General features: G+C 36.8%; 3 protein-coding genes across 7 annotated transcripts in view; 1 reads left to right on the forward strand and 2 right to left on the reverse strand.

Annotated features, from left to right (window-relative positions):
• The window catches only part of SLC35A1 (solute carrier family 35 member A1), a 34424-nt gene extending 21279 nt beyond the window's left edge, over positions 1 to 13145 (forward strand). For all 3 annotated transcript variants that reach the window (XM_045844151.1, XM_045844152.1, XM_045844153.1), the window contains 4 exons: positions 7449 to 7515; positions 9442 to 9618; positions 10055 to 10189; positions 12229 to 13145. In XM_045844151.1, the coding sequence (XP_045700107.1) occupies positions 7449 to 7515; positions 9442 to 9618; positions 10055 to 10189; positions 12229 to 12356 (507 nt within the window). In that variant the 3' untranslated portion in view covers positions 12357 to 13145. The remainder of the gene's footprint in view (positions 1 to 7448; positions 7516 to 9441; positions 9619 to 10054; positions 10190 to 12228) is intronic.
• LOC123822197 (phosphatidylinositol N-acetylglucosaminyltransferase subunit Y-like) lies at positions 3153 to 3480 on the reverse strand. Its single transcript, XM_045844154.1, has one exon. The coding sequence runs from the start codon at positions 3445 to 3447 to the stop codon at positions 3232 to 3234; it is 216 nt and encodes a 71-aa protein (XP_045700110.1). The 5' UTR covers positions 3448 to 3480; the 3' UTR covers positions 3153 to 3231.
• Positions 13146 to 13940: 795 nt separating the features above from the next.
• The window catches only part of RARS2 (arginyl-tRNA synthetase 2, mitochondrial), a 70485-nt gene continuing 62204 nt past the window's right edge, over positions 13941 to 22221 (reverse strand). For all 3 annotated transcript variants that reach the window (XM_045843305.1, XM_045843307.1, XM_045843306.1), the window contains 8 exons: positions 21441 to 21517; positions 20818 to 20942; positions 20208 to 20275; positions 20014 to 20123; positions 18621 to 18716; positions 16970 to 17044; positions 15095 to 15158; positions 13941 to 14612 (listed from right to left, as the gene is read on the reverse strand). In XM_045843305.1, coding sequence (XP_045699261.1) covers positions 14526 to 14612; positions 15095 to 15158; positions 16970 to 17044; positions 18621 to 18716; positions 20014 to 20123; positions 20208 to 20275; positions 20818 to 20942; positions 21441 to 21517 — 702 coding nt within the window. In that variant the 3' untranslated portion in view covers positions 13941 to 14525. The remainder of the gene's footprint in view (positions 14613 to 15094; positions 15159 to 16969; positions 17045 to 18620; positions 18717 to 20013; positions 20124 to 20207; positions 20276 to 20817; positions 20943 to 21440; positions 21518 to 22221) is intronic.

Here is a 22221-nt window from a genome sequence, read left to right on the forward strand (position 1 = left end):
AAATATGTTAGAGATGGAAGGTATGTTAATGTTATCCATCCCCTTCATTTTATGGATGATGAAATTGAAGTCCAGAGAGGTGAAGTAACTTGTCCAAAGTTATAGTTAATAGCTAACTTGTGACTAAAATTGTGACAACTTCTATACAATGAGTGCATGTTCAGAACTTCGAGGTCTCTTTTAGACATTTTCTCAGAAACACTGGGCAAGGTTTTGTCCATCTAATTTTTACCCCTTACCTCATAAAAGTTTTTTAATCCTTTTGCATACACTCCCACTGTCAGTGATAGGGATTAGAGGGAGTAGTATTTTTACTGATAATTGATAATTAAAATAGGGCAAAAAGTATACTTGACTTACAACTTCTAGTTTGCCAAAAGTTAAATGTTAAGGTACATACCTGATTTAAAAAAATGTTATATTCTTTTTTTTTAAGATTTTATTTATTTATTTTTAGAGAGGGAAGGGGGAGGGAGAGAGAGAGAGGGAGAGAGAGAGAGAGAGAGATCAATGTGCGGTTGCTGGGGGTCATGGCCTGCAACCCAGGCATGTACCCTGACTGGGAATCGAACCTGCGACACTTTGGTTCGCAGCCTGCACTCAATTCACTGAGCTACGCCAGCCAGGGCTAAAAAATGTTATATTCTTTAATCAGTTATTTTCCTAAAGAGCAGTAGGAAGTGGAACTCTAGTGAATGCCTTTCTAAAAGTTATTAGTTTCCTTCTACAACTGAAGACTATCTTCAACTTTTAGTAAGTGGAAGTTCTCTTAGGAGTACAGGGCATCTGGAGAGAGAAGGAGAAGTTGTGAAAACAGGGAGTCAGTTCCTTTTTATTAGATACTTACTCTCTAGTTTAGTGAAGATTTTTTCTCTAGAAAAATGAGTTTTAGATTAATATTTATTGTCTTTATCTGTTTAAACATGCTGATACTCCTGGTGACATTTCAAAAAACCGATCAAATATGCACTGCACATTTAACTCAGTTGCAGACCTACAGAGAAATAATTTGTTGGGAAGTAAGGCAAATATGTAATTATAAGTTAAATGTGAACTTTAAATAATATTGGGTTGGCCAAAAAGTTCATTTGTTTTTTTCTAGAAGATGGCTCTAGTAGTGAGTGTTTATTTGCCTTTAACTTCATTCAAAACAATTTTGTTAGATTGTATTGTGACAGCTGTCATATCAGTGTGCACTTAAAAAAACTTACCAAAATTGGTGAATTTTTGTATAACCATTTTAATAGTGAAGATGGAAGAAAATATGCAATATTTTCTGCACATTATGCTTTATTATTTCAAGAAAGGTAAAAACACAACTGAAACACACAAAAAAGATTTTTGCAGTGTATAGAGAAGGTGCTGTGACTGACTGAATGTGTTACAGCCCCATGGTGGAGTAGGTCAGTTGAAGTTGATAGCAATCAAATCATTACTTGAGAACAATCAATGTTTAATCACCTGGGAGATAAGCAACATACTCAAAATATCCAGATTAATAAAATTATTAAAGAGAATGAAAAATGTGTCTTTCATTTTACAGGAAAAAAAGATACAGACTTTTTGGCCAACCCAATACCTCACACCATTAGAGATGTTAGGTCCACTCACATGGGTAATGTATGTGAAAAATACAGTAAACTAAAGTGGAGCCCAGGGCAGCTTATCCTACTTTTGGATCCCTGTAGAACAGTGATATTCAACTGCTGTACTGTGGCAGGTACACTGTTGTGCCATGAGGATTTTTAAAACATGCAATACCTGACTATTTAGCCTGGGGCACTGACTTCTTTTCCCTGAGATCATCAAATAAAAGCATGACAACAGCCAACACAAGAATAGCTGTTCATCAAAATTATGTTTTTTGTTGAATTAGCAAAAAAACGTAGTTTTGGTGTGCTGCAGAATTTTGGTAATTAGTTTATGTGTGCCATAAGATGAAAAAGGTTGAAAATTGTTCTAGAAAGTTATTTCATACTTTAAACAGAGTTTGGCTTCCTGTAACTGCTTCTCATTGTCTTTGTTCTTGTCAAAATAACTCCGATTCCTACAAATTCCCATATATCCTCTGAATGTTTGAGGACAGTGTCATATCTCTACTTTCTAAGTCCTTTTCCCCTCTCTGAGACAACCTTGTGATTTCACCTATATGGTTTTCAGAGACTTCCTGATCCCTGCCTCTTGCTCCAATATTCCCTGTATTTCTCTCCTATATGTATTCCACATTATCTCTAGATGTTGACTGAGCAGTGTGAGGGATAACTTGCTAATTACCTCATTTTGTTCTAAATACCAGGGACTTGTTAAGTCAGCAGATTATATTTGTTTTTTTGGGGGGGGTATCCATTTTATAACTGATTATACACAACTACATGTAGCTGTTTCACACAAATAGTTTATCTCAAATGTATCATGTGCAGCGGGCTTCTTCTAAACCAAAATTCAGGATGTGTTTGTATTTATTACACTTAGCTTTGGGTCATTTTTCAGGCCTTTGAGGTCTTCCCAGTCCTTATCCATTATTAGCTTTTTCTTTTGAGTATTATGCTTTCTACAGATTTGACAAATATGTCTTGGTTGTCACTGAAAATTTTAGATAGCACAGGACCAGAGTTCTGAGGCTATACCATTAGACTTTCTTTAGTTGACACTTTTTTTAAAGAAACATTTATTCTCTCTCAGTTTTATGGGTCAGAGATTTGAGGGTGCCTTAGCTAGGTACTTCTGGCTTGAGATCTCTTTTTTTTGCAAGTTCATGAAATTTCCATTTTATTATAGTTTTATATCACAGTAGTTCCAATGCATTTCTTTACAACTGCTGCAACACAGGTCCTTTGGAATTATTTCAGTTATCTGTAACATGTGACTTCACCAAAGAGTTTCTAAAACAAACATAAAATTTCAAATTATTAACTTTTAGATGAAAGGGAAATGAAATAAAGTCATTAGATGATGGTTGGAGTTGTTCATTTCCAACAAGCCACAGTGTTGAATTGCTTCTGATACAGCAGTTATGAATTAGAACCTTCAAAAAATAAGAGCAGAACCAAAGTATACTAAAGAAGTTTCTGCAGCTTAAGCCTCCCTTAGCTCTAAATCTTTGACAGAAGCAAGGTATAGGATCTTTCCTGAAAATTAAGTTGGTTTCCAGTATTTCCATGTAGTTGAGCTTTCAGAGACAGATGCTCAAGACTTATTATTAATGTATATACCATCTTGGCTCTGGTTGCATTAATTATGCCTAAAGAGTTTAATACCCATCCAAGTCCAAAGGTGGAAGAACACATACACTGGTATGGTAATGGGCAAGAGCAGGCTGTAAAAGCAGAGGCTGGCTGTGCTTGTGCAGCCCTGTGGGAAGTTTTCTTCCATAGAGGCCGAGTAGAACAGTCCTGCTAAAGAGACCAATGGAATAAGGACAGTCAATGTAGGAAGATACAGAAACATTCTTCTCTCCCACTTATTACCTGCCACCCTGACTTTTTTAAAAGGTAGTCAGTATTAAGAAAATTTAGTGTTTTTTTTTAAAGATTTTATTTTATTTATTTTTAGAGAGGGAAGGGAGGGAGAAAGAGAGAGAGAGAGAAACATCCATGTGCAGTTGCTGGGGATCATGGCCTGCAACCCAGGCATGTGCCCTGACTGGGAATCAAACCTGCGATGCTTTGGTTTGCAGCCCGCGCACAATCTGAGTGGGCTCAATCTGAGCTACGCCAGCCAGGGCGAAAATTTAGTTTTTAAAATGTAATTTTTAATTATGATTTAATGCTGCTCCATATCTTCTTCCTTCTTGTTCTGATGTGTCATCCTAGCTGCCTGAGGTATCATTATTAGGAATCCCATCAATAATTGGATAGGCTATTCCCAACTCTTCATTAATCAAATTCGTTTGTCGATGCTTCATACCTGAGCGGCTTCTTGGAAAGTGGGCACACCAAGAACTCCAGCAGTGCCAGGTCAACGGCGCTGGGCAGTTCCTTAGTCTTCTCGTTTTGGTCAGCCAAGTGCTGCAACCCTGACCTGCCCAGGCACTTACAGGTGACCGCAGACGGCAGCACGCCGCAGCGCGTGTGTACTGTGCCACGCTAAGGCGAGCCTGCCGCATGCTGCACTCAGCATGGTGGGCTGTCAGCCACTGCCCCTCACTGCCCTCTGCCAGGCCCAGCCAAGCAAGCTCAAGATCTCTTGAAGGTAGCTGTGAAGGTGTCAGGAAGGACTGCAGTCAGCTGAGGGCTTGATGGGGCCTAGAAGACGTTTCCTAGGTGGCTCAATTCATATGGTTTTGGTTGTCAGTCTAGCTTGGTTGTGCTGTATGAGCATTCACTCAGCTATGTATAGAATTGTACTATTTTCCTCACTAAATTTCTGTCTCCACAAAAAATATTATGCAAATCTGTCAAATTTCTTGGTAAACATTATCTATGGAATTCCTCTCATTGCTTTCTAGGAATCATTTCAATAAGGAAATTTGGTATGTCTCACTCCTAGGGAAGCCATATTGTTTTCTGGTGATATGACCATTAAACTTTCTAAATTCTTTAAGTCATCTGTTCAACCATTTTGCTAATAATCAATAATAACAGTAACAGCTGTAATCAGTTATACAGCACTAAATACCAATAATGTTCTAAGTTACAGGTGGCAAACAAGGCCCATGGGCCAAATCCAGCAGTCTACCTTGTTTTATATTTGGCCTGGCACCTTGTTTCTATCTGGTGGCAGCTCCGAGCTCCTTGTCCCTAGTTAAGGAGTACTTACATTTATACAGTCCTAAAATTACATTCAGCCCTTTGAAGGCAACCTCGAGGCTGATGTGGTCCCCCAGTGAAAATGAGCTTGATACCCCTGTTCTAAGTGCTTTGCATTTAACTCAGTTATTCCTACAACCACGTGAAGCTGGCATTAGTTTTTTTTTAATTTTCATTTATTGATTTTAGAGAAAGAGAAACATTGATTTGTTGTTCCACTTACACATTCATTGGTTGACTCTTGTATGTGCCCTGACTGGGGATGGAACCTGTAACCTTGGTGTATCATGGTGACACTCTTGAACCAACTGAGTATCTGTGAGGGCTGAAGCTAGTATTGTTTTCATTTCCATTTTAGATGAGGAAACTGACAGATGAAGTTGGTTAGTCATGTGTCAGGTCACAATGCTTGAGTCCAGGCAGTGTGGCTCCAGAGCCTGTGCTCTTGGTAACTGTCCTGGGCTGCCTTACCAGTTGCAAGCAGCGTCTATAATTTATGCAGCTTTCTTTTCTGAGCCTTTTGGAAAAAGTGGACAGTATGTGCCCAATTCATGTTTTCTGGCATGCTTCCATTCTCCATTATTCCTCAAAGACATAGTTATCAATATCTTGATTTGCTACTGTTTGTTGTCAAGATACTTTTGAATTTGTTTTAGTTAGCTAGGTATTTTCATAATAACAAACCAAATGTCTTAGACTTTAGTTTCCTTTTAAATATGTTTATTATTTATTATTTAAAATTATTCACAGGGGAAAAGGAAAATAGATTTGGGTACCTGTTTTCTTGCCATTTAACAGTATAGCATCTAGCCTAAGAAACATACCCTTTTTTTCCCTGACCTAAACATACTTTTAGAAGCCTTTTAATATTTAAAATTATTTTTGTAAGTCTCTGCTTACTCTGAGTTTCCAAATTCTTGATACTAAAATTCCTGGTTAGATTCCTCTTGGTTAAGTGCACTGCAGTTCTTTTGTATGTTCTTATAAAATCAGAATTCATTGAAGAGGCTCTTAATTAGTAACATTGGTTTCTTTATGTGTGTATATATATATTTACTCTTCATCAGAATCTCATTCTTCAGAACCTCTTATCTCTCTTAAACCATCTTCCTACTAGCTATAGACTGCTAACTTGAAATTTTACTTGTTTGAATTTTGATTTTAAGACTGGCACTTACGTTTCTTAACTATGCTTTGTTTGGCTATTACTCATGGTAAAATGACATGGTTCTTCAAAGTTTCCACCACTTCCACTTCATCACCTGGAATTTTCTTATTAGTTAGAATTAAATGCCAGGGAAGCCATGTCTATAACTGTTTTTCCTAACTGTAGAGAGACTGAACTGGCAGACAAGCAAGCCAAGAATTTATCACATACTATTTTTAATAGTTTGACTTTACTAGCAGTTTAGTTGTTGGGATAGGTGAAATCTCACACCATTTTTTTCCCTCATAAATATGCCAGTCCTGTACTTTGTATGAGGAAAGCACTCGTGTGTATCAAGAGTAGTCTATAGCATTGGTTCTCAGACTTTAGTGTCCATCAAAATCAAATGGAAGGTTAAGTGGATTATTGGGCTCCAGCCCCATGGTTTGATTAAGTGGGTCTTGGGTAGGGCACATCAATGCTTATTTCTAACAAGTTCACAGGTGATGATGTTGCTGTTGATCCAGGGATCAACAGTCGAGAGTATCTTCTATTTCTCCTTTGATCTTCATGCAGATATTTTAGACCAACCTTTCTTTTTCAGGTACTTAACATGAACTAATACTCTCCTTATATCAGGCTTATTTATTCCGAACAGGGTGTGTGCTTTGTCATACATACTAGTCACACATCTCAACTCTTTAGTTTCATTGTTAGTCCAGAGAGTATATTTATCTCTGAGGAAAGACTGATGAAAGCTCCTGAGGATTACTTTAGTGAAGAGAAAGGAAATCAACTAAAGCTGAAGCAATAGGTTGGAGCCCATATATATGTATCTGTTAGCACAGTATTATTACATATTACATATATCTGAATCTCTTCTATCCATGAACTATTTAGGAACCACAGCTGTGCATCATTTAGTATATACTATATTATATACTAAATGAATATTTAGTATGTTATATACTAAATGAATATTTAGCATATGTTATATTTATATATTAAATATAAATACTAAATATATTAAATATTCATTTATAACAGTATATGTTATATACTAAATATACTCTCATAAATATTCATTTAGTATATAACAGTATGTCTGGTACATAGCATGTATGCTATTAATATTTGATAAAAATTCAATGAAGTGGGAAATCTTAAAACAAGTTAAAACTGTTAATGTTTCTATGATTGATACTATGAAGACCTGAATTGGGGTGGTGGCAGAAGTTACCACCCCACTGGGAGGCAGGCTGACTATGCAAAGTCTATGCTAGGGTGCCCATGATTATTAGGAAGTACGCACACATTTATTTTAAGCATTTACTATGACTGCAATTTGAGGGTCACGCTTTTAAATTAAGTGCTTTGGTTAATCTCTAGATGGCCTTTTGTTTGGTCCTGTGTTAGTCTATAGAATAGCCATTTCTGATATGGTGAATACTTTCAGTAGAAATGTAACACAAATTTTTATATTCATTTATTTGGTCTCTTGGATGAATTCTCTATTCACTCACTGAAAGTAACTTAAAACATTACTATTGCAGGTGGAACAGAATCCATTGTTAGGGTTTGGCGCTATAGCTATTGCTGTATTGTGCTCAGGATTTGCAGGTAAATCATAAAAGCATCATTTTATTCTGTTGTCCAGTTTTTAAAATATCAAACTTTAGAGATCTGGTTTATCTTGTTTTATTATAACTAATGATTTTATTTCCAGTAAAGCTTACCTTCTTACTTATAGTTATTTAGTTCTGTGTCAGCTGTTTTTCCAGTAAACACATGGTAGTGTTTAACTCAGTTCAGACCTCAGTCCTTTTTCATACTTGCTGTTATCTAAGGATAGATTGGTCCTTGACCATCCTTAGACCTGCCAAGAACTGGGAAGTAAATGAAAAGACCTTTGAAAATAGAGGTAACTAGCCACCAGAAAGCTTCAGTGCCTCTTCATTTCCTGGAACTGTCAATCTCCTCAGGCTAGATTCTGCTTCTCTAAGGTATTAGTCACTAGTTCAGTATCTGTTTTTCCCTGGTAGCTTCAAGTTCTCCCTCTTCTTCAACAGATTAGGAAGTACTGGAGTAGGGAGAAAAAAGGGGTGGTATGGAGAGTATCTCAGAAAACTTAATACATAAAAGTACCAGCCAAAAAAGAGGATCAAGAACCAAAATCACTAACATCAAGCAAACAAGGAAGTCTGGAATCCTGTAGGGACAGGCAATCCTCCATTCAATCAAGAGACAGTGTATGAATGTGTAACATAAATGAAATGTGTCTTACAAATAGTTCCAACAGAGAACAAATGGATAGTAAAGAGTATATTACTTATAACTGTTGTCTTGATTATTTATCTTTCTGTTACTTCAAGAGTTAGGACTTTGCTTTTATTTTTGACTGGGAAAGTAGGCTGGATATGAAAGTGAAATATTACTTGTAAAAAAGATGTTCAGTAAGAAGGGAAAATACAAATTGGGGAATATACTTAATGATAGCATCATGCTGAACTTTTATTCTTAGTAACTAGCAAATTAGAAACAAAACTGAGTCACCCCTAAAATAATATGATTTTTAGCATTATTTTGAACAATTAAATGTTTGTATCCAACAATTCTTAGTTCAACTTCTCAATACACAATTGAGGAAATGGGGGAGTTTTAATACTCTTTATGCTGGAATAACTGAGCACTCTGTAGTTAAGTGGTTTTCCCAGATAGGAAGTTCAAAGGTGGAAAGAGGAAAAGCCATCATACGTTTGTTCCAATTAGCCGGCTCTTTCCAACATATGTTTGTTAAAAACAATCTTGTTTTTCATTAGAATTTTTTAGTGGGTTATTACTTCCGTGGCAGTTCCTAAGTCTCTAATTAACATGGTATTTATAATTAAAATCTTTAATGTCTTTGTTAAACATGCATTTATTTTAAGTTATAAAACTTACAGCAGTGGTATGTGATTTGGGAGGGGGGACATGTGCACTTTTGGCGTATCTGAAAAAAGCTGTGGACTTCCCAACCCCAGAAAAATGCACATACATAAAATGTATTACCTACTTAGGGAGTTCTTGGTTCTTCTCACACTGTGTATGAACTTGGCTTGGGGAGCCTTGCTTTAAGGAAAATGACTATACTCAGCAAGTTCTATTTAAATTTTATTTTGGTTGTGTTACTTACTCTGAAAAAAATCCCAAGTGGTGATTATATAAGTTAATTTGCAAAGCTGGGAGTATTCAATACTAGGCAGATATTATAGGGGTATGATTAAGATAATTAACACTTAATAGTATATATAGTCTTCCAGATGACCAAAGTCTTTTGTTGTGATCTATCTTATTGCTATAGTAATGGCAGAACCTGTTCTTAATACATATTGGTAATGTTTAGTATGCATGTCATGCCAACATAATGTATATTTAATGTAAAATGTTTGTTCCACAAATCATATACTTTATATTATCATATCTCCAGGTTACTGTTCTAAGTGAAAGACATTTTAAGTTAATTTCTAATATTTCTATTTCATATTTGCACGTCTAATTTTCTTTCAGGAGTGTACTTTGAAAAAGTTTTAAAGAGTTCAGACACTTCCCTTTGGGTGAGAAACATTCAAATGTATCTATCAGGGATTGTTGTGACATTAGTTGGCGTCTACTTGTCAGACGGAGCTGAAATTAAAGAAAAAGGATTTTTCTATGGTTACACATATTATGTCTGGTTTGTCATCTGTAAGTATCCAGGAATTAAAGGTTCTTGGTAGACTATTTTTTTAAAAAAAGTTAGATGTCCATTTTAAGCCATTATAGCATTTTGAAATTGTTCCATTATACTGTGAACACCAGCCTGAAAATGTAATTTTGATTTTATTGACTTTCATGGCATAGCTGTCCCAAAGCAATGCAGCCTACACAATCAAAGGTAATGTGTTAGTAGTAAATGTGTACAATTTAGTAGTAGACTACACAGTCCTTTGGGCATCTGAAAAACATTTTATAGGAACTATTACTGAATTTTAATATAAACTCAGATGGCTGCTTGTAAGAAAAATAGTATTTTCCCAGGTAAATTAGTATGGTATCTCTGGGGATGAAAACGGCATCACCATCATAAAATGTTTGTTTCATTTATCTGAGTGTTAAGATTTTATTTCTTTCTGTATACAAGTTCTTGCAAGTGTTGGAGGCCTCTACACTTCTGTTGTGGTCAAGTACACAGACAACATCATGAAAGGCTTTTCTGCAGCAGCAGCCATTATCCTTTCTACCATTGCTTCCGTGATGCTGTTTGGATTACAGATAAGTATGTCTCAGTTTGTATCTTTAAGTTTTTAACGTGGAAAAGCTGTTCACGTCCTTGATTTGTCTTTTAGATGTGGCACTGGTTACAGTGTTTATAGAAATTCCTAGTTTTGTTATAATTTATTCTCTAAGTACAGCAGTTCTTAGTTGTGTGGAATGTGGGTCAGCAATACTTAGGTTTATTGAGAATAGTCCTGGGGCTTAAGCTGAGGAGTGCTGGTTCTATGTGGGAGTGAGGGGCCGCTCAGTTACTAGAAAGAGCTTTTTTGCTGTCAAAGCCTCCAGGTATTTGATGTAAGACAATTGAAGTGCTTTAGGACGAATGTACTGTGATGAGGTACACAAAGAAATAAATACAAGGACTTTAGGACATGATTACTTTCAGCAGTGGAATTAGAATAAACATTTTATTCTGAGGGAAGAATAGAAAAATTCTTTCATTCCCCCTTTAGTTTGCACCTTCCTAGCTGTTTTGGACTTGGGTGCAAACTGGTTTTGAAATTACAATTCAAATAGAAATTTTCTTTCTCTTTATAAAGATTATCTTTATTTCATTTAATATGTAATTAATACAAAATTCACCATTGTAGGCATTCTCGCACCACCACCATGCTAGTCCTTCTAATGTAATTTTCTCTATCCCACATCCAGCATTAAGTTGGCTCCTTATTAAGGCAGTGGTGTTGACTTCATTGCAGGGTGCTTTTATTTTGTAATAATTTTATTTACTAATGTGTGAGGGAAATCTGTCAAATATCAACATTGAGTAAAAAGAAACAGACCTGCCTATATTTATATTTCATTTTAAAATTGACTCTTGTTATAAATGCAAATAGAGGGAATACCAACCTCATAGAAATCTTAGAAAACCATTTTATACTATGGTTCAAATTTCACCCGTGCCATTTATTAGCTATGAAACCTTGGAGAAGTTACTAACCTGTGTCTCAGTGTTTCTTCTATAAAATAGGAATGGTAGTATCACCTATCTCGTAGGGTTGTTTCAGGTAAAGTGCTTGGATCAGTGCCTGGCACATAGTATTCTATATAAGGCCCACTTAACATTTAAGTATCAGATATTTACAGAGCCTCCTTTAGATATTTTTCGTACCTGATTTGGGTCAACTTCTAACTGAAGTTCTGGTCCATCATTATGCTCAACATTGTGACATTGGCATTATGACATTGCCCCCACAGAATATTTGGAAACAGTATAAGATGCTTTTGGTAAATATTCTATCTTAACGATGGTCAAGGAAATTAGACTGTCTTAGCAATTTTCCAGTTTCTTATTTAGATTTATTTTATCCCCTTACGCTTTTTTGAAGGTAAAGCTAGTCTTTTCTGGTTAGGGTTGAACTAAAGTCATAGCATGATGGCATTTCTTTACATGCCATTTTTAAAGCTGTTAAGACTGTACCATTGTACTCCATATATACTGTGGTTCACTTTTGAATGGAATATACTGTTTTAACATAAGCATTAATTTATAAAGTGACTACTGGTCAAGTTGGGACAAGTTGTAAGATTACGACGATAAGAAAGACAAACCTAGCAGAATGGAATTTTACTTAATAAATCACCACCTCCTCTGTGTTTTAGAAATCTTCAGTGGTTTCAGTCATTGGTCACCTGACTCTTTTAATTTTGGTCAGCTACTTTTTGCTCCAAATTTTCACAGGTTTCTAGTATCATGGAGAAACCACACTCCACTTCTCTTTAGTTTAATCAACATATAGGGAAGTTAGTATGATCTTTGTCAGTGGTGGAAGGACAGGCATACTACTTGTGTTCTTGGAAAGTGTACAATCAGTGATTGTCACTCCCTTATCTTTCTAAACCTTACCATCATAGAAACAGAACATTTAGATTTACTTATTTCCCATATTTACGTTTCATTTTAAAATTGACTCTTGTCATAAATGCAAATAAAGGAATGGTGTAAAACTAATTAAAAGTTTTCAAAATTTTAAATTAATCATTATTATATTAGTTTTACAGGCATAAATACAGATAAAACTCATTTTGTTTTCCTTTCAGCTCTTACCTTTGCTCTGGGTACTCTTCTCGTGTGTGTTTCTATATATTTCTATGGATTACCCAGACAAGACACTACATCCATCCAACAAGCAGAAACAGCTTCCAAAGAGAGAATCAGTGGTGTGTGATTTCAGCTGCAAAAGAGATTCCTGCTAAGATTAAACCATTTGCATTAAACTAGAGCCTTAAATCAATCCCAGAAGGTAGCTTAAACAAACACATATATCAAAATTAACTGTGTGGCATCAGAATTAAGAAGAAAGTGAGTGAATTGCTATAGAAGATTTAATGTGACCTGTCTGGGGTAAACACATTTTGTTTTAGAATGAAGGAATTTTTATTATATATATGTATATATATAATGTATATAAAAAGTATGGAGATGATATGGTATTAAAAAATCATGTGAGGCTATAATAGTCAAATAATAAGGTTTGGGACAATGTTAAAGGTTAAAGTGCCAAAGCCATTTCTGTACTAACTGCTATCTTGTTCAGGTACCAGAGGAGAAGGATGGCCCCTCCTTGTTCTCCAATTTATGTACAGTATTTTGCCCTAATAGCAGTAAAGACCTAGTTCTTTTCTTATAGGAGAGGCAAAAACAAGACAAGCTAGTGAGAAACAATCAAGTGTGCACCTTCTCAAACTGAGTATTTCATAACTCAGATGGTGGTTTCTGGGTGGTGACTGAGTACACTGTTAAGTGCTGTATTTGTGCCATTCATTGTCTGGAGTCATATTTCTTTGTTAGATGATATACTTTTCTTCAAAAAATATTTCTAATGTCACTTTTGTACTTTTTTAATAAAGTATGTTTAGCTGTGGGGCTTACAATAATTTGTGAAATTTCTGTGTTTTTAAAAAAATTTCTATAATGTTAATGAGGAAATTCAGCAATAAACTTTATATGAAATCTGTATGATCACTTTTTGTTATAGATATGACTGTTAAGGTAATATAAAAACATAAACTTTTAACCCCAAACATTACATTTAAAATTTCTCTGTGTTGCAATTGTGTTAGGTTTCTCTGGTTGCAAATAATAGCAATGAACCAACTCTGCCTAGCCTTAAGCAAAAAAAAAAAAAAGTTTATAAGGACTGTAGTCAGTGCTCTAGGGCTCCAAGCTGTGGGGATTAGTGAACAGTCTTCTCAAGGATCTGCTTTTGGAAAGACTCGGTTCTAACCAACACTGCCCCTGTGTCATTTCACTCAAGATTCAACTATATAGGCAGCTACTAACACTGACCTGGGAAGGAGAACTCTTCCTCAAAGAAATGGAATGGGATATTGAACATGAAAATTATGTCCTGACTGTATACTTTATTCCATGGCTGGTTTGTGCTAACTAAATCTTAGTGATACTTTAAGTAGAAAATTAGCTTCTGGAAGCCAACACACTTAAAATTGAAACTGCACGGATGAGTCTTTTAGGACTAAGAAGGTATACCATACTTGCTAACATTTAACTAGAGAAGCTTGGTCCATGCAAATTTTCTTCTCTGTTTGTCAAGATAGATTGTTGGTATTTAGAAGACTTCTAGTAGCAACACTGAAAATAAATCACAGCAGACCTGAATGAAAATGCTGGCAGGTGAGGACAGCCATACCAATGAAACAGATCACACCCTACTTATATTGACCTACACAATTCACACAAAATGTACTTTGCCAATATGCAGACAGACACATGAAGGAATTGATTTGAGAAATTCCATTTCAAAGTATGGTTTAATTAATTTTTACAAAAAGACCCTAATACAATACTGAACAAGTAATTTCTTGTTGTTCAAATATATTCAGTTCCCAAGCTCACATAGTAAGAGTTACCTGTATAAATCAAAGACAAGCAGAAGATCTGTTCTCTGGAAGTGTCAGCTGTATTGGCAAAAAGACTTAATATTGGTCTCCCTAAATATTTTCAGAACTAGCTGTACTTAGAGGAAATTTGAGATAATTTTTCAACATTATATAATCTCAGTTACAAGAATAATTTCTGAAGTATGACAGTGTAAGAAACATAAAAGTAGAGTTTAAACTCTGACCCTTTATTCCCATTAGACCACAATGAATTTAAAAGATTTAACTGAATTTTATAAATGTTTATTTAGTACTTATTGACCATGAGGGAACTCATGATTTTTTTTTAAGGACCAAGATTTAATAAGTTGGTAAATCACTTATAGACTTAATACATAGATTCTGATACAGAACAGCTTAAAATTCTAATCAGCAAGGCATATAAGAATAGATAACTAGAATTAGTTTAGTATTTAAAAAGCCATTTTAATTAGAAATTACATCCTACATACAGGTGTTATTCCAAGAAGCTTCATTCCATTGGCCAGGACAGAACGCACAGCTCTGAAAAGATGAAGTCTGGCCTGCAAAATAAATCAAAGAATGATTAAATGTTCAATTCCATTATTGGCTAACCACAAATTGAATAAATAAGAATGTTTTTAAGAGTAATCTAATTTCTAATTTAAAGTAGAAATAATATCTCAAAGTGCCCTAGCACTTGCTGTAGGCAAGGGAATACAAATTCCTAGAATCCCTTGTCTTAATACTGGTAGCTGAGGGTTGGGGAGTGAGAGTGACAGTATCATCATACAGTACAGCTTCACATAAGGGGAAACTCATCGCTGTAATACCTGATGTAGACAAATGTGTTTCATAGTGTTGTATGTTGGAAAGTACATAAACACCGATTGTTACGACCTAATTCTTCTAATTATTACCTTAGACTATTAAGTACATTACTATAGTTGAAAAATAGTATGTTGTTTTAGAAAGATTTTCAAGACTGACTCAATAATATTAATCTGAGGATGTTATTACAGACAACACAGTCAATGTGACATACCCCAGCGACTTCAGGAGGACTGCTTTTTATTTGCAGTGTTTTGTGTGCTGCAGCTGCAAGATGACTGAAACGAGAAGAGGGAAGTCGCGATTAGGACCTGCAGCCATTTCCTGTGGTATAAGCCTGATAGCTAATCTTACTTTCTCAATTTAAAGATTAAAAACAACAAAAAAACCCCAAAGCCCAGATAGAGCCATTAAAATGTACTAAAGGTTGGAAAGTTGAGACCAGAATTCACATTAAACTCAAATTTTAGATTTTGGTCCTGGTTCTGCTATTATCAGGTGGCAAGTTCTAAAGATTATGATTTCATTATTTGTTTTACAAGTATACGAGACCTTTCTAATGAGTTTTCCCCTCATTTAGGCTTCCTTTAATATGGCCTGGCTTTCCTACAGAGGTGAGGAGGTGAGGTAGAGAGTAGTTAACTGCACTGTGCACACATACTGGCCACTCATATATATTTTTTTAATTAATTGATTTTGGGGGAAGGAGACATCAATTTGTTGTTTCACATATTTATGCCATTCATTATTGGTTGATTCTTGTATGTGTGCCCTGACGGATCAGGATGACATTCTTAACCAATTGAGCTACCCAGCTACTCATTTTTGTTTTTATTTTTTCCATGGACTTTTTTTTTCAATCCCAGCCACTCATCTTTAAAGCATCTTTTCTTTTTTTAATTTTTTAAGATTTTATTTATTTATTTTTAGAGAGGGAAGGGAGGGGGAGAGAGAGAGGGGAAGAGAGAGAGAGAGAGAGGGGAAAGAGAGAGAGAGAGAGAGAGAGAGAGAGAGAGAGAGAGAGAGAGAGAAACATCAATGTGCGGTTGCTGGGGGTTATGGCCTGCAACCCAGGCATGTACCCTGGCTGGGAATTGAACCTGGGACACTTTGGTTCCCAGCCCGCACTCAATCCACTGAGCTACGCCAGCCAGGGCTGCATCTTTTCTATTTAGGCATGGCAGCAAGTACAACAACGTACCAGAGAAATGATGCTTATAACATCTGTTTCAATTACTAAGTGACATTTAATAAGACTTTCGGGCTCCTTCATCTCTATATATTTAAGTGGAATTTAAAGGAAAAAACTACTTAAATCTGGGGAAGACAAGATAAAAAGGCATAATCAATAGAACAGTCCCAATAAATCTGATTTCAGTAAATCTTGCGTAAAAGCAAATATTTCTTAAATAGCTGTTGCTATAGAAGATAGAATCAACTTCTACTCAAAATTTCTAAAATAACCACCATGACATTTCTATTGAAGTGTTGCTGACTCCCCAATTCATTTCTACCTTCTAGCTGACCCATTTTTCTGTGCCTCTGCTTAAAATCTTTTTGTGGATCCTGGTGCCCTGAAAATAAGAGGAAATGCCTTAGTACATGGCAAAGACACATGTAAATGCTGCATTTCTGATCTCTCCCAAGGCTATGCTTATAGTTCTTTTCATATGTCATGTTCTTGCTCAACTTTGGTCTTCCTCCTTCTCTGCCACCTTGCTTCTCCTGATTAATATCTATTCCCTTCCTCCAAAGAGCACTCTCTGATCCCTCAAGGTTGGGGCTGAGTGCTCTAACATTTTTCTTAGATCCACTCTATCCTAACACATAGGCACTGCTTCTGTAACCTATGGGGCTGTTTCCTGTTCCCTCTACTGTAGTGACTGTACCTCCTATCACTGAGCGAATAAATAAACAAACATTAATTGCTAATTTGCAATGAGGAAGCAAGAATTCCTATAACTTAAAGAACATAATTTTTTTAGGCCTAAGGGTTTGTTTACAGGAAAACTTCTGATGACAGAAAGGTCCTTTGTCAGATCAGGTCTTAGATGTCTTTTAACATCTGAAAATAGGATTATAAAGTTACCTTAGAGTTAGGAGGTAACTGACAATGTGCCTAGGTTGAAGGTCCTGAGATGATCTGTAAAGCACTTCATCAAACCTGAAAAAATAGATGGCAGAAGCAGCTGTCAGGGGAAGATTGCACATAGTACCCTAAGCTACCCTATTAAGACAAAGACCTAGGACGTGAGGTTGACTTGGCATCAGCAGGGTTAGAGGGTATTTGAAAAAAGACCTTGGGTACAGTTGACAATAAAGGCACATTTTTCTTTCTCACAAGTTTGTTGATAGCAGGTACTTTCTAAATCACCTTTTTATCCCTTAGGCTTAGCCCAGAGCACGAACTCAAATCAGGGCTGTTGAACTGAATGTAAAAAGTCACTTAGTGACGTTCAGGAACATAATCTAGAAACTGGCAAACAGTTTACCCTCAATGACAAGAAAACTAAGCTGGCTTATTTTCCTCACAAAATCAGTCAGATGTGAATAGACTAAATCCTTCTGATCCCAGGAAAGAACGACTGGCCGTTGTGTGGCAATCAGAGCAAACTGCCTTGTTAACCAGCCACATCTCTTCCAGAAACAGATCTCGTCACAAGTCTGACTTCCCCACCAACGTGAGAGAGAGCTCAAAGGGGAGGTCTACCCAGTATGAGGGCCTCAGACAGATGTATATTTGAAACTGTGAATTGAAACCAAGAGGCAAATGAAAGACGGTTTCAAGGAAGCTGACAAAGGCAGAGATTTTCCTTCACTTATCAGAGAGGGTGAGAAGATCTTTTAAAAAACTGAACAGCTATTCTTTCACCAGGGTTCACATTCTCATACCACCACCTGGAGGATGGTAGGCACCTGGGCTAGTTCAGTGGTAATAGTTTTAAGACTTAGCAATTGACCATGAGCATGCCCTCTGCACCCAAAAGGCAGACAGTCAATTCTTGGCCTCCTTTAGGGAAATGCTGGCGACAGGCAAGGGACAGGTAGGAGCTAGCTACTGGCCTGTTCATTCCAGTGGTCAGCAAACCAACAATAGTCATAACTGTTGTAACTGTACCCCATAAGCCAGGCCCTCAGCTCAGCTCTGCAAGTTAGATCCTCTGTTTTTCCCTTAACAAAGCTATATCAACCTACCCATTCCCTTTGTATCCATATGTTGCTTAATGTTTAAACTGTGGGGCTTAGCAAGACTGTGACAGTTTCTGGATTAATTTGTGCCACACTGGTCAAACAACAGTTTCAGGACAACTATATTCCATAAATAACATCTAAGTTCAATACTTCTGCTTCAGAGAAGGGAATGGCCACAAGACAATAATGAACAAGCTTACTGTGCACAGAATGATGGAAACTCAATACCACCCCTTACACATGTGGCCCTCTGAGAGCATCTTAGAGTCTATGGTATTCCTTGAGACCTTATCAAGAGACCAAAGACCACAAGAATTTACCCTAACTCACCTTCTTCCCTTCTCCAGCTTAAAATTCCTTAACCTAGTCCAGGTGTAAGTTGAATTGAAGGCACTATTTGGTCTCCCACCTTCTTGGTTGGCTCCTCAATCAATGAACTCCAAATACTGCTTTGAGTTTTGGCCTTCTGAAATACCGGGCACAGGAACCCGGGTTCAGTAACAATTTCACTAGGGAGACGCTGACTCAATAATACTAGAAAACCGTACCTGAGAAGATGCTGGAGAATTGAAACAGACTGTGGCTCTTGTAAACAAGCAGTGTTGAAGTCATCTAGATAACCACACCCAAAAGTCTCTTCCAAACTGTTATAAAAACAACAAAGGATTAAACAAGTCACCCAAGGACACGTAACTGCAAGTGATGAACACCATCTCATAGTACAGTCTTGCTCTCCTTAGCACACAGTCATGCCACATCATGCTGGTCAACCATGGACTGTCTTTAGGGTGATGCTCCCATAGATTATAATGGAGCTGAAAAATTCCTATAATTCCTAACACCTGGTGATGGCATACTGTCAATGTTACAAACACTACACAAATACCACGTGTTACAACTGCTTACAGTATTGAGTATAGTAACATGCTATACAGCCTAGGAGCCCTAGGAAAACAGTTATCACCCCAAAATATGTATATTTGGCATAAAGATTATTTAGGTTGGTTAATTTTAAGAGACAGCAGATATGGGAGAAGCTCTGAAAACCAAGCAGAAGTTACCCTTTGTAAAAGACATCTGTGAGAGAAATCTCCATTTGTCAGGGTGTCTCCCTGTGTACCAGGAAGATGGAGATGACATCATTTGTAGAAACTCTTACCAACGCAGAAGACCAGGACTTCAATCTGCACGACCAATCTCACCCTTCTTTACAAGTGCTTTTCCTGGCAACCTCCATAACTGATTCCTCCCACCCTGAACATCTTTTGTCTTCAGCTGTAGATGGTATTTAAGGTGGAGGCTTCAGGCATTTTGGCAAGTAACTCAGTTTTTCTGAGTCTCTTCCATGTATATAGGAAGTACAAGTGTTATTAAACTTTTGTTCAGCTGCTGCTAATCTGTCTTTTGGTATAGGGATATCTCAGTCATGAACTCAGAAGGAAGGGTACAGAGAAAATTACTTTCGCTCCCCTAAAGAGCAATAGGCTCTATACCATACAGCCTAGGTATGTAGTAGACTATACCATCTAGGTTTGTTAAGTGCACTCAGTGATGTTTACACAACCACAAAATCACCTAAGAACACATTTCTCAGAATGTATCCCTGTCCTTAAGTGCGGAATGACCAGAGTCCTGGTGTTTGAAACTAACATTGTTCAATCTGATGCCTCAATTTTCCCCAAATCTATTTCTTTATCTGAAAATGGAGTATGGTCAAATTATTGTGAGTAGTAAATAAAGTAATATGCATAAAAGCATTTCCTATGTAGATTCTGAATAATATTTTAAAAACTCCATCAAAACCCAACATAAGAGGTAGTCAGTCCACTGTACTTCTATTAGTTTTGAATATGAGATATCACAGAAGCCCAGAATTTGGCTTTAGGATCACAGCAGCCACACCCCACCCTGGTCCAGTGTTTCCCTGCAGCCTCTTCTCACCTGTGGAGGCGGGCGTGTGTGTACTGCAGGAAGACACCTGTGTCCCCACGGCTCTGGAAAACACGATCCCAGCTGAACTGATAGTCAGATAAGAGTAAACCTCTGAAGTCCTAAAATGACAGAGTAAACCTTCAGTGCTGGGACTTGTTCTACTACTAAACTAAAGGGTCTCATAGGAAGCAGTCTTAACACACCTGAATAATAAGTGCTGCGAGCCCGACCTTCTCTGCAGTCTCCTGTGGGTTCTCAAGCTCTTTTGTAGCTGAAACAGATAAAAGTGGCTGCCTTTAACCTGCAGGAACTATACAGAGTCAGGGACTGAAGTGGAGATAAATCTGCCAAAAATGGATGCTGGCAATCTCGAGGACAGACATGTTCACAGTGGGCTAATTTACCTTGGAAAATGATAATTCCCCTGCCTTTCATTAAAAGAAGAAATACACGAATTTAATTTTCTAATAAATTTTCCAAGGGGAAGGTTAAACAAAGCCATAGGACTTGTGACTTGTTTCGAATTATGTAACACAGGAACTTCACAGAACCACTCCCTACAATGGAATGATAATCTGAAGCTGTCCATGAAAAGAGAGGCCCAGGGTAATATCAATACAGACTATTGAACTGAACAATACTTAAGCAGGAAGTCTGAAAATTCTGGCACCTCTAATTAGTGCAAGCTATTTTTGACAAGGTTAGTGAATGTTTAATGGAGAAATGGTCATAATAAATAACACTGCACAAAGCCCAGCAAAATATAAAAGTGGCACAGAAATTATGACCATAACAACAAAAAAGTGAATTCACTCTTAACAGAAGCCATGTTCTGTAGCATCCTTAACTGAATCTCATTTAAGACATCTTCCAAAAAAGTAACATCGCCTCTTCGAGTCTTCATTCCCTGTACTACCCCAAAGGGCACGTGTTGGCACCTGAAACAGAGCAGGCATTTAGTTAACAGAAAACTGAAAAAGAGCTAGTGATCAAAGTATAGAATAATACCATTTCAGAGAGTAGTCTGAACTTCACCTCTCATAGTGGGATTTTTAAAAGTTAATAGATAAAACATGATGTGGTTTGCTGTATGCCACAGAAGATGGTAAACACACATCATCGTTTTATAGAGGTAATCATGAGCATGTGATTAAATTCCCAGTTACCTTTTTGAAAAAAAGGAGATGGGGGTTAAGAATTTTGACCCCCATCAAGCCACTAAGAGCAGACATCTAATAAAAATGTTTATTAAATGTTTTAAGCTATGCATGAATAAAGCCAGGGCATAAATTAGTACAAAAAAGCAAATCTGCTTTTCCACACTAACATCTTGAAACGAAGAAATTTCAGTGAAAAATCTTTAACAACTTGGTACATTTTGGGACTTGGCACCTAACATGATCCTGAGGCAGGTAATTAAGCACCACAGACATTACCTTTTTGCCCAGTCATATCCCATGATCTGCAGCAGTTGGAACACTTGCTGAAAATGCCTTTTTTGCCCTTTGTCTGTCTTTGGGGAAAAAAAGTATTTAAAAGAAGAGTGGTAAGTTAATCTATAGAAATGGGATGGACATGAATCAAATTAAAATATCTGTGTTCTGACAGACTACAGTCATTGCCAATTACTATATTTTACATAAGCACACACAGAGGATGCCACTAGAAGAAGGTCTGAGTGCACTAGAAGAGAAGGAAGGAAGAGCTGTTGTACCCCACAGTGAGGTCATTCGAACTTTAATATTCTGAGTATTCTATTTAAATTCCCTTTCTCAGCTATTATTACCTTTATCTCAAAGAAGAACAAAGCTAAGTTCTAAAAAGATATTTAATGGCAACTTTTTTCTTAGGGGAAAGGGGGGTTGCACTTGGAAGAGAAGGAAAGGGAAGAAGAGACTAAAATACTACTCAGCAACAAACGGAACAAACCACTGATACACTAAAGAGGTTAGGTCAATCTTAAGGGCATTCACGATGTGATTTTAAAAAAGCCAATCTCAACGGGTCACATACTATGAGTCCATTTTTTTTTATATAATACTCATACGATGACACAATTGGAGTGGTGGGAACAGAACTGCAGTGGTTGCCAAGGGTTAATTTGTGGGGGAGGTGTGATTATTAAGTGGTTGCCATGAGGGAGTTTGTTTTGTGATGGAACAGTTCTATATACTGAATGTAGTTTGGTGATGGTTATGTGACTGTACATATGTGATA

Source organism: Phyllostomus hastatus, unplaced genomic scaffold (genome assembly GCF_019186645.2).
Source record: "Phyllostomus hastatus isolate PE091 unplaced genomic scaffold, TTU_PhHast_1.1 phas_contig_40, whole genome shotgun sequence".
NCBI lineage: Eukaryota > Metazoa > Chordata > Mammalia > Chiroptera > Phyllostomidae > Phyllostomus > Phyllostomus hastatus.

What these genes read in the sequence shown, in the direction of transcription:
- LOC123822197 (XM_045844154.1), bottom strand. Translation starts at nt 3,447, where the DNA reads ATGTTTCTGTATCTTCCTACATTGACTGTCCTTATTCCATTGGTCTCT.